At 32.2% G+C, this 12,844-nt stretch overlaps 2 protein-coding genes across 2 annotated transcripts in view; both read right to left on the bottom strand.

Annotated features, from left to right (window-relative positions):
- LOC127978676 (semaphorin-6D) overlaps positions 1–12,844 on the bottom strand; it is a 276,967-nt gene that overhangs the window by 183,718 nt on the left and 80,405 nt on the right. The gene's annotated exons all lie outside the window — the stretch shown is intronic.
- On the bottom strand, positions 584–12,312 carry slc6a18 (solute carrier family 6 member 18). Its single transcript, XM_052583517.1, has 12 exons — positions 12,137–12,312; positions 8,732–8,872; positions 7,773–7,910; positions 6,577–6,758; positions 5,972–6,082; positions 5,789–5,901; positions 5,551–5,679; positions 5,283–5,439; positions 4,211–4,415; positions 3,967–4,126; positions 2,765–2,927; positions 584–1,982 (listed from the first exon to the last, which is right to left on the bottom strand). Exons 1-12 carry the CDS (start codon positions 12,267–12,269, stop codon positions 1,776–1,778), a joined length of 1,839 nt encoding a protein of 612 aa, XP_052439477.1. The 5' UTR covers positions 12,270–12,312; the 3' UTR covers positions 584–1,775.

Consider the following 12,844-nt stretch of genomic DNA (forward strand, 5'->3'; position numbering starts at 1 on the left):
GATGACCTCAGTGATTGAATGCCACACTGCTATTTTTTTGAACACACCCCTTTCAACTAATTCAACTAATTGCCCAATTGCACAGCCTTAAGAGCGTGCATATCATGAATGCTGGGTCTCGTTTGTTTTCTGAGAATCTACTGAACCTACTGGTAACTTGTTTGCCACGTAGCAATAAAAAAATATACGAAAAACCTTGATTATTCTGGTTAGTCACATTGTACTGCTATTATTTTGAACAAAACTGTATCTATCTGTCTGACTGTCTATCTGACTCTATCTATCTGTCTGACTATTTATCTTTTTATCTGTCTGTCTGTCTGTCTCTCTTAACATTTTTTAATATTTGTCAGAGTAAATACAACTAATGTTAAACATTGAATTTAAATACTTTTAAATAAAATATTTTAGTTAAAAAGGCATGAAATATAAAAATTATAGAAAATCTCTATCAATCTCTCTCTATATATATATTTATATATTATATACACAATAAATGTGTTTGTATATAAATGTTATTTATATTAAATGTTAGTTGAGCTGTGATTTATTGTGCTTTTGCACTATTGACATGCAAGACTCAAACAAATGCCTTTTTATTATTATAATCTCATATTGATTAACAAACATGCTATTTTTCCATTGGTGAATGAGTTGATGGTCAGTTCTGTCAGGACAGCTGATGTTCACTGTTCACTCACATTATGACTGCTGTAAATACTTGTGCTGGTTATTCTGGTTACTGACTAACTAAATCTCATCTGCCAGTAAGAGAACGTGATCAGTGAGCAAAACACAGTTTCTCTCACTCCTGTCAGTCCTCGGAAATTCACTGACGTTTGTAATGTGTGACCAGGTGAGGAAAGTCTGCCAAAATATAATGTTAAAGAGGTTTGTCTTACAGTGAGAGTCAAATATTGATCTGAACTAGAATCTCTCCTGCTACTGTCAAATCAACACAAATTATACTTGAATGCATTTGAAAAATATTAAAAGACGTTTATATATATATATATATATATATATATATATATATATATATATATATATAACGATTTCTGAAGATCATGTGACACTGAAGACTGGAGGAATGATGCTGATAATACAGCTGTACATCACAGAAATAAATTACACTTTAACACAGATTCACACAGAAAACAGATATATTAAATAGTAAAATTATTTTTAGTAAATAGTAAAAAATGATTTTGGATCAAAAATTATAGGCTTGAAGAAACTAAAAAAAAAAACATACTGTTCAAGAATTTTTGACTGGTAGTCTATAATTTAATTATAAAGTAGAATTTAATCATACAGTATACATTTAATTTTAGAATATAATTTATATTATTTATTAAACATTTAATAAAAAATATAAATTTAAAGATTTGATCTGGTACTAATAATCTTTAGAAATAAAACAATAAGTTAATTGAAAGAGGAAAAACATCTGCTATCAGCTATTTTAGTAACAAAAAATAAAATTTCAATAAATTTTTTTGTTTTTCTTAATTTAAATAATGTAAAGATGCAGTAAAGTCATAATAATTTTCAGAGTTCAGATTCTTTCTCAAGATGTTCGTTTTAAATGGTCATTATTATATATTTATTTTTTATTTTTTTATTTTTGCTTTTTATCCTCCTAGTTTAAGAACAACCACAAAAAACATTTTTAGTAATAAAAAGTATGTAAAGTTTAAGTAAAAGTTTAAGAGTTCAGATCCTTCTTGCTGAAGGGTTAGGGATGGTGCTGCAGGGAATGATGGGAAGTGTCTCTAGAGCGCTTTGAAGCTCTCGGTGCTGAAGGCCTGGTTGTCGTAGGGGTTTGGGAGACTGCTGCCGGTCTGTGGCCGTGTTTGCCGTCGGATCAGTCTGTAAACAGCCACGATGGGGATGGAGACAACAGGAGCGGTGCTCAGCAGCACACAGATGGCGAACACCCAGTCCGAGTACGGCTTCACCTCCGACTCCGGGAACTTTTCCTGCACCATCACAAACACAGCATTATGAACTTGAAGATCGGGGGAACATTTCACTTATTTCGTCTGCTGGGCAATATGTAAGTATCTTTTGTAGCCTCTGAAAGGCAGTACTAAATAAAAAAATAAAAAAAGATATTTAGGCAAAATGAGAAAAATGTACACATCTCCATTCTGTTCAAAAGTTTTCACACCCCGGCTCTTAATGCGTGTTTTTTCCTTCTGGAGCATCGGTGAGTGTTTGAATCTTCTGTAATAGTTGTGTTTGAGTCTCTCAGTTGTCTTCAGAGTGAAAAGATGGATCTCAAAATCATACAGTCACTGCTGGAAAGGGTTCAAATACACAAAAATGCTGGAAAACCAAAAAATTTGTGGGACCTTAATGGTTTTTCTGAAGAACAGCAGACAGTTCAACTGTTCAGGACAAACTAGAGACTCATGAACAACTATCACTAAACACACAAACACACAGCTGTGGATCATTCAGCGAACAACACAGTATTAAGAGTCAAGGGGATGAAAACTACTGAACAAGATCATTTTTATAAATTCAACTATTATTTTCTCTATTGGACTATATGTAAACTTTAGTTGTTGTTTTTTTTTTTCAAAATATCTTATTCAGGTCAGTAGGCTACTACATAAACAATAAGATGTTTTAACGCACATTTTGCAAGGGGTGTGAAAACTTATGAGCGATAAGTTCTTGGCTACGGCCGTGTGTGATACTGTAGGGACGCTGGGTGTTATTGGTCGTGTTGTGTGTGGATGTGCTTCAGACTCACATATTCTGGGTTCCAGGCTGGATATGTGGGGTGTTTCTGGACCTGGACCACGATGTACGCCACCAGAACCACCAGGAGCATGATGGGACTGATGCCCATCCAGCACACGCGCCAGAACAGGTTCGGCCGGCGGCCCGTCATGCTCTCGATATCATCACTGAACCTGAAACACAAGTCATCTGTCTCGATGAACCGTCTCATACTGATTCCCAAACTTCTTTAGTCAGCCAAAGCTGAAGATGTTACTTCCATATTTCAACAATATATCAGCATGCTCATGTGAGAAACATGACATGATTTAAACTTTTGTTTTAATTTTTTTTATTTTAAAATTATCTTTATTTATTTTTAGAATTTAATTTGTAGAAAGTGTTTCGTTTAAATATTTATTTATTTATTTATTTTAACTTTGATGACTTTTATTTTTTACATTTTTATGATTTCATTGTGCAAATTTAAAAATAAAGGTTCTTAAGGTTCTTTACAGCGATGGCATTGAAGAACCATTCAGTAAAAGGTTCTTTAAAGAAACATCTCTTTCTTCCATTTTAATGAGCTGAAGAACAAAAAAAAGTTATTCAGTTGATAAAGGTTTTTTTTTTTTTTTTTCATATTTTTATACTTTGGTTTTTATTGAAATGTATTGCATTTTGAGTATTTCTTTTATTTTTTAAATATATATTTTTAATGATTTAATTCATTTTTAGCAAGTGTTTTAATTATTTATTTTTTTTACAATTATTAATTTTACATTTTATTTTATTATTCATATTAATTAAACATACATAATTTAATTTTAGCAATCTTTCGTTTTTGTATTTTACGTTTAATTTAATTTAGCTTTTTACTACATTTTTTGGTGTTGATATTTAAATTTGAATGGTTTCATTTTAAGTGTGTTTTATCTGGATTGTTTATGTTTTCATGAAATCATTCGTTTCAATTTAACATTCAGCGTTTTTAACATTTAAGTGTTATTTTAATTTGAAAATTATTTTTGAATTTTATTTCAGATTTTTTTGTTATTCATTTAAATCACAAATACATTTTTCCAATTTAATTTATTGGTATATGTAGGGTTTTATTAATGGTTATCTATTTTGATGAGCTCATGAACCCTGCTCTGATGAACAGCTGTTTGCAGCAGCAGCTTCTGTTGTGTTTCATCGGTCAGTCTGTGTGTATTGAGTGAGTTCACTGACCGCTTCATCCCGTAGAAGAAGACGACGCCGATGATCTCACAGAAGGCGATGACGAGGAGAGGGATGGAGCCCACGTAACTGTTGAAGATCTCCAGCCAGTAGTTGCCAGATCCCAGCGTGAAGATCAGGGCCACCAGGAAGTTGAACACACAGATCAGTCCTGCACGGAGAGCTCGTGGTTAGCGCTCGAGACGAGCTGGTGTGCACCTGTGGATGGTGTGTGTGTGTGTGTGTGTGTGTTTACCTGTGAAGAGCTCTTTGGGCATCCAGCTGGGCACCAGGTGCAGGTCCAGCAGTGGCGTCAGGACCCCCTCCAGATTCCCGAACATGGAGGACAGACCCAGACTGAAGAGCATGACGAAGAAGAGCACGGCCCACACCTGTGACCCCGGCATCTCGATCACCGCCTCCGTGAACACGATGAACGCCAGCCCCGTTCCTGAAGCACTCTGGGTAAGAGAGAGCCGTCAGATTCATCCAGAGCACACCATCAGCTTTAATTACAGCTCCTAGCTTTAGGAAACAAAGCCCTGTCTTGTATATAATTGTAGTTCATTTAGCATTTTTATATATATATATATATATATATATATATATATATATATATATATATATATATATAGTTTTGTTTTTAGTAAAAGTATTATTTATTTGTTTATTAAACTTTAATTTGTAATTTAGATTTTTGTGTTAGATTTATGTTATTTTATAATTATTTATTCATTATTTTATTTATGTTTAAGTACTTTTAAGACCCCCACCCTTTTGTTTTGAGCGGATGTTAATTTAGCATTTTTTTTATAATTTGTTTGTTTTATTTTTATCTTTTTAATAAAAAAAATAATTTATATTTTTAATTTATATTTTAATTTTAATTAAATTTAATTATTTTATTTTATAATATTTATTTTGTATATTTTTATCTACTTTTTATTTACATTAGTTTTTTTGCTTTTTTTGTATTTTGAAATGTTCACTTCAAAGTATTTTTTTAAAAGTAATTTAACATTATTATTATTTTTTTATTTATTTATATTATTATTCGAAATCTTAAAGACCGAGATGCACACTGAAATTAATACTTTTATTCATCAATGCTGCATTAAATTGATGAAAAGTGAAGAAATGTATAATGAAAAAAAAGATTCCTATTGTTAACGAATGTTGTTCTTTTGAACTTTCTCATCATCCTCAAAAATAAAACGCATCTCAGTTTGCTGTTCTGAAGGGGTTTGCAAGCCAGCTGAATAAATATAACGGTGTAGAAAGAGAATCTGAGCTGTTTTATGATTGATTTTCTGTTCTGTTCGGTTTACCTGGTCCAGAAAGCTCTGGAGCTCGCAGTGTTTGAGGTTCAGACTGGACACCTTGTCCGGATCGGTGGAGTTCAGATATGTTAACCAGCTCTCGTAGTTCTCCATCGTGATGTTTCCTTCGGTGACGTCGAAAGCGTTGGTCAGATCCAGGATGTTACTGCAGAGGAAGGAAACACCATTAAAGCCTCTCATTACAGTGTGTGTGTGTGTGTGTGTGTGTGTGTGTTCATGCATGATAGACACACAACTTGAGTTTGCTGTGCTTCACCTGTCAATGCAGGAGTTGAAGTTGCTGGTGGCTTTGAAGCCCAGGATGGCGAAGATGGGAATGGAAGCGTAGAGAGATGTGGCGCTGTTAATGATCCCAACAACCAGAGTGTCCCGTTCACAGTCATTCCTGAAGAACCACAGACACACTCAGGTCCACACGTGTTTGCACACTTATGCCTTTAGGTGAAATGTAAGAGTCATTGGTGTCATTGATTTGTTTTTTTGTCAGGTTGTACTTTTTGGGGTTGTAGCTGGAGAAGGCGATGAGTCCCCCGAACGCCAGAGACAGAGAGAAGAAGATCTGGGTCGCAGCGTCCAGCCAAACCTGAGGATCCATCAGCAGCGCCCACTGCAGAGACCAGATCACACGTCAAACCTGTGTGTGTGTGTGTGTGTGTGTGTGAGAGAGAGAGACTCACGTCTGGAGTGAAGAGGTACCGAAGCCCGTCTGTGGCCCCGGGCAGAGTAAGGGCCCTCACCAGGAAGATGGTCAACACCAGGTATGGAAATGTGGCCGTCACATACACGGCCTGCAACACAGTCCAGAGAAACACTTCTAAACAATGCATAGTTTTTAGTAAGAGAACGAACCTCTGAAAATGCGTGAAGATCCTCAAAATACACATAGTTTATTTTTCCCAGATTTTTTACTTTTATTCTTTCAGAGATATAACGTGTTTTGTGTTCGGGTCATTTTTGACCCGGGTTTGTATGGGGCACCATTAGTGTCAAAAATACCTTCTGTAAAATAATCTGTGAAGTTATATTAGTGTCAAAAAATATTTGTAACTTATATTTAGCCTTTCCCCTATGTCTCTTATACTTCTGGACTGAATTTTGTGGATGAACATGAATATCTAACTGATAGATGAAATTAAAAAATGATCACACTTTATGCATGGGTTTATGAAAAGTATTAAGTTATAACAGTTTATATCATATTTCAAATGCAGGGTTATCTACCAACACATAACCCATGATGCAGCTCAGTAAAGGCTGGTGTATTTGGGACGGTTGGGCTCACCTTGCCGATGGTCTCGATGCCCCGTATGAAGCAGATGTAGACGATGCTCCAGGCCGAGGCCAGACACACGACGAGCTTCCACTGCAGCGAGCCGCTCTGCTCGATGTCCGGCGTGATGTTCAGTGTCTGTCTGTACCAGAAGTAGTTGACCGGTGTGCTGTCCACACACTCCTGCACATAACCTGTAACACACGGACCCAGGTCAACACCTCAGACACTTGAGAAAACAGTGTCATATTATATGTTTATTCTTAATGTAAGTACTTCATATACTTACATTTAATTTATATTTTATTTATATTTACTTTTTAATTGATTTATTTGGTGAATTTATTTATGTATTCCTATTTAATTGTTTGTTTAAAATTTTATTTTCTTTACTTTTAATGTAAATTTATGTTTGTTTTATTCATATTTATGTATTTATTTTATGTACTATATTTTTTATTGTAATATATTTGTATGTATTTATTTATTTATATGTATGTTTAATTTGTATGTATATATATATATATATATATATATATATATATATATATATATATATATATATATAATTTGTGAATATTATATAAAGTATATCTTAAACTATATGCATTCCTAATTGTATTGCATTTATGTTTTTATTTATTTTCTATTTATGTATTTATTTTCATTTAATTTTTGAATGTAGTTTTTTTTTTTTTTTTTGCTTTGTACTCTTACAGATGTTATTAATTAGTTTGTTTTTGTATTTTTCTTTACTTTTAATATACATTTATATTTGTATTTATTTTCTTTTTATTCATATTTTGGTAGTTATTTTATTTACCATATTTGTATTTATTCCTTTATTTTTATGTATGTGTGTTTATTTTATTTTATTTATATTACATTTTATTTATTTATTGCTGATAAATTACATGACTGAGATATGCTGACAGGCCTTGACAGGTTTTGTAAGAATTGCTCTTCTATTTCTTTCTCTTTCTCTCTCTCTCTCTCTCTCTCTCTCTCTTTCCCTCTGTCTTCTTACATTTTATGATTTACAGTATTCAGATTTTTTATTATTTCCTGTCTGAACCTCATCCTTCGCTTAATTTTCATTATATTACATTTATGGGCACCTGACAGAAAACAAGTTTAATTGTGATGAAAGAAATGTCCAAATGGACTGAGATGTTGTATTTGTTCCTGGTGTGTTTTTCTCTCCGTACCGGTGCGGTTCTCAATGATGGGGCATTGACTCCAGGGCAGCGGCTCCTGAAACGAGTGGAAGAAGTACCAGAGAACCCAGGCCAGGATGGTGTTATAAAACAAACCCACCAGCAACGAGATGATCATCGACGCCACGCCTGCCAACACAAGCGCAATCATACGGTAATAACCCAATAATGCTTTTATGAGCTCATAAAGACTTATAATGCAGGAACACAATCTGACAACACATCAAGCATTCAGTCATGGAAAATCACAGAACAACCAGAGAATAAAAGCCATGTTTATCTGTTCAGATAAAATTCAGCATGTTTCACATCTGTAAAAACAAAGCTGGACCTATCAAAACTACAAATGAAAGTCCCTTAGATGCTAAATCATGCTTCCAAAATATTAATCATGTTAAAACATGCTAGCAATTTGTTAAATAATGTTAGCAACACGCTATCAACATATTAAATTAAAATGTTAAATAACAATATTCTTATCATGTTCACAACATGAAAATCATGCCAGCAACATGCTAATCATGTTAACAATGTGTTAAAACATGCTTGCAGTATGGCTACGTTAATCGTGTTAACAGTGTGCTAAAACATGCTAGCAACCTGTTAACAAAATGCTAATCACGTTAACAACATACAGTAATACTAACAACATGCTAATCATGTCAGCAACATATTAATCATGTTAACAATGTGCTAAAACACGTTAATATGCATGTTAAATCATGGTAGTAACTTGCTTAAATATTTTAGCAATGTTCTAGAACATTTTAATAACATGACTTCAAGTAACATTTTTAAACGTGAAACTAGTTAGTTAGTTATTTCAAATAAGGCTTTGTCAAGCCATCATCGAAGTTAGCTTAGGAACTTTTTAGTTTTATGGTTGTGTCTGGAAACATTCTGCATGTTAGTGTGTGTGAGTAACGTGCAGAAGAGTGTGTTTCACTCACCGACTCCACCCAGCAGAGGAGAGATGGAGTGCCAGACGCCGATGCTGCCCTTCCTCAGACTCTGACCGATGGCCAGCTCCAGATACAGCAGAGGTAGCCCCTCGAAGACCAGTGCGATCAGGTACGGGATCAGGAACGCACCTGACACACACACAACAACACAACAACCTCCAGATCTGACTGTTCACAAACTGGAAAGTTACTTTTCATGGAAAGTAATGCAATACATTATTGCGTTTATTTTATATAGAAAAGTAACTTATTCGATAAAAAAGTAACCTTTTGTGTTACATTGTTACTTTTTATGGACAGTAATTCAATACAGTATTGCGTTATTCAGTAAAAAAGTAATTAATTCAATTAAAAAGTAACTTATGTTACATTGTTACTTTTTATGGAACGTAATTTAATACAGTATTTTGGTATTCAATAAAAAAGTAACTTACTGTGTTACATTGTTACTTTTTATGGAAGGAGTAATTCAATACAGTATTGCGTTATTCAGTAAAAAAGTAATTAATTCAATAAAATAACTTATTGTGTTACATTGTTACTTTTTATGTAACATAATTCAATACAGTATTTCGGTATTCAATAAAAAAAAAGTAACTTGTTGTGTTACATTGTTACTTTTTATGGAAAGTAATTCAATACAGTATTGTGTTATTCAGTAAAAAAGTAATTAATTCAATTAAAAAGTAACTTATTGTGTTACATTATTACTTTTTATGGAACATATTTGAATCCAGTATTTCGGTATTCAATAAAAAAGTAACTTACTGTGTTACATTGTTACTTTTTATGGAAGGAGTAATTCAATACAGTATTGCGTTATTCAGTAAAAAAGTAATTAATTCAATAAAAAATTAACTTATTGTGTTACATTGTTACTTTTTATGTAACATAATTCAATACAGTATTTCGGTATTCAATAAAAAAAAGTAACTTGTTGTGTTACATTGTTACTTTTTATGGAAAGTAATTCAATACAGTATTGTGTTATTCAGTAAAAAAGTAATTAATTCAATTAAAAAGTAACTTATTGTGTTACATTGTTACTTTTTATGGAACGTAATTTAATACAGTATTTTGGTATTCAATAAAAAAGTAACTTACTGTGTTACATTGTTACTTTTTATGGAAGGAGTAATTCAATACAGTATTGCGTTATTCAGTAAAAAAGTAATTAATTCAATAAAAAATTAACTTATTGTGTTACATTGTTACTTTTTATGTAACATAATTCAATACAGTATTTCGGTATTCAATAAAAAAAAGTAACTTGTTGTGTTACATTGTTACTTTTTATGGAAAGTAATTCAATACAGTATTGTGTTATTCAGTAAAAAAGTAATTAATTCAATTAAAAAGTAACTTATTGTGTTACATTGTTACTTTTTATGGAACGTAATTTAATACAGTATTTTGGTATTCAATAAAAAAGTAACTTACTGTGTTACATTGTTACTTTTTATGGAAGGAGTAATTCAATACAGTATTGCGTTATTCAGTAAAAAAGTAATTAATTCAATAAAAAAATTTACTTATTGTGTTACATTGTTACATTGTTACTTTTTATGTAACATAATTCAATACAGTATTTCGGTATTCAATAAAAAAAAAGTAACTTGTTGTGTTACATTGTTACTTTTTATGGAAGGAGTAATTCAATACAGTATTGCGTTATTCAGTAAAAAAAGTAATTAATTCAATTAAAAAGTAACTTACTGTGTTACATTGTTACTTTTTATGGAACATATTTGAATCCAGTATTTCGGTATTCAATAAAAGTATATTATTCAATAAAAAGTAACTTATTGTGTTACATTGTATCTTTTTATGGACAGTAATGCAATACAGTATTTCGTTATTCAATAAAAAGTAACTTTTTGCATTACATTGTTACTTTTTATGTAAAGTAATTCATTACAGTATTGCGTTTTGCGCAATAAGAAAAAAGTAACTAATAATAAAAAGTAACTTATTCAATAAAGAAGTGACTTTTATGGAAAGAAATGAATTACAGTATTGCGTTACTCGATATAAAAGTAGCCTATTGAGTAACATTGTTACTTTTATGGAAAGTAATGCATTAAAGTATTGCATTACTCAATAAAAAGTAAATTGGTACATTGTTACTTTTTATGGAAAGTAATTGACAATAATGCGTTGTTCAGTACAATGTTACTTTTTATGGAAAGTAATGCATTACAATATTGCGTTACTCAATAATAAAATTAACTTATTGTGTTACTTAGTTACTTTTTATGGAAAGTAATGCATTGTTATTTTACTTTACTCTTTGCCACATGGGTTAAAAAGTTTTATTTTTGGCAACTTTAAAGGCCCTTTCACACCAAAAGTGAAATTGTGCCTCTGTCTCTGCACTTACTCCTGGTTCCTCTCAACATGTGGACAGGAGGGCTGTCACTTTCATTACTCAATTGCAAAAGTAACTAAGAAATTTAGTTGTTAATTTAAAAGTAATGTTACATTATTACTTAATTGAAAAAATAAACCCCAAACACTGGTGATATCTGAATTTTTCCACGTAATATTGTTGACTAATAAATGCAGCATTGTATTGTATTTTGCATATATTGTTGTTTAATAACTGGTTTAGTGTTTTGATACCCTTTTTTATAATAAAGAACAGCTGTATAAATAATATTGAAATTACTTGAGCATTTGTTTTAATCCATTTAATAATTGCCTACTTAATATAATTATAACTGAATTTATTATTTAAAAGCTCCAGGAAGAAGTTGATTTATTTAATTACTTTCAACAGCAATCATAAAGTATTTTCTACACGATTTACAGAAATGGTTAAGTTAAATGCATTATTAGACCCAACAATGAACAATATAGCGTTTATTAATATTAATGCTATTTGTGTTTTGTCATGTCGTGTTATTATTAACTAATGTTAAACAAAAAGTGCTGTAAATACATATATTGCTTGTTGTAAGTCAATGCATCAACTACTGTTAATAAATCAGAGCTTATCGTACGTTTCAAACTATTACGTTAATTTATATGTTATTTTATTAGTCTTCGAGTGTTAACAGGAATAAAGTAAACATGTCAAATAATATAAATATATAACAAAAAAATAAAAATACAATGTCAAAAATGTTTATATATATATATATATATATATATATATATATATATACATAATTTTTCTGAGATTATTGGTGGATGTTTTATGAGAAACTTCAATTTCAGTCTTTCTACATCAAAATTTGACGTGTAATTCAATGCCATTTGTTTGTAATTATTGTCAGATTTACCATCATAAATAGTTTTAAAGTAAATCCTACACTGAATGTTTCTCAGCGTAGAAGCTGATCTAAAGCCTCTCATCATCTTCTGCGTTATTTTCAGTATTAATCCAGTCACCTCCTCCGTAGATCTGGCAGAGGTACGGGAATCTCCAGACGTTCCCGAGTCCCACGGCGAATCCGATGCACGTCAGCAGATACTGGACCTTATTGTCCCATTTGGGCCGTTCCTGCTCGCTGGCTGTGTCCATCCTGATGTGAGAGTGTGTGTGTGTGTGTGTGTGTGTGTGTGTGTGTGTGCACCACAGCTGGGTTATGTACTCGCACAACTAACTATAAACAGGGCGGATAATTTATGCATTGGTTGAAAATGCAGTTTCAGAGCTGTGTGCTGCAGTTTAATGTGTAACTTCTGCCTAAATCCGTGTTTTCACTATAAAAACCAAGATGCAAAGGTTGCCTGTGTGTCACTGCTGTAATATTTTATAGTCCTCATTACATTTTTATATCATTCGGCTAAAAACAAAGTCCTTTCTCGTAATATACAGGCAGAGAGACAATCATAATGTGGGCACAGCTAGTAAATAATTCTGAAAGCATGGCTCTGGTTTGTCATTAAACTCAGATGCACGGTTTTAGAGGGACACTGGTAACTCGGGTGTTCGGGCCATTAGTGATGACATCATCAGCTTTAGATCTCGATGCTTTAATCGCTGTTAACGAGGGCTTGTGTTATCAGCCTGACAATGATCATCTTTACTATTAAAGCAGACCCAACACTCGATTAGGACTTGAGTTTTCACTTTCATATCTGTACTGTATGCTC

The sequence above is a fragment of the Carassius gibelio genome, chromosome B19, assembly GCF_023724105.1.
Source record: "Carassius gibelio isolate Cgi1373 ecotype wild population from Czech Republic chromosome B19, carGib1.2-hapl.c, whole genome shotgun sequence".
Classification (NCBI taxonomy): Eukaryota; Metazoa; Chordata; class Actinopteri; order Cypriniformes; family Cyprinidae; genus Carassius; species Carassius gibelio.

Coding starts and splice junctions, on each gene's coding strand:
- slc6a18 (XM_052583517.1), bottom strand. CDS start 12,269: ATGGACACAGCCAGCGAGCAGGAACGGCCCAAATGGGACAATAAGGTC. Junction 8,873..12,136: donor CTGCCAGATCTACGGAGGAG/GTGACTGGATTA, acceptor TGTGTGTGTCAG/GTGCGTTCCTGATCCCGTAC. Junction 5,902..5,971: donor GGTACCTCTTCACTCCAGAC/GTGAGTCTCTCT, acceptor TGGTCTCTGCAG/TGGGCGCTGCTGATGGATCC.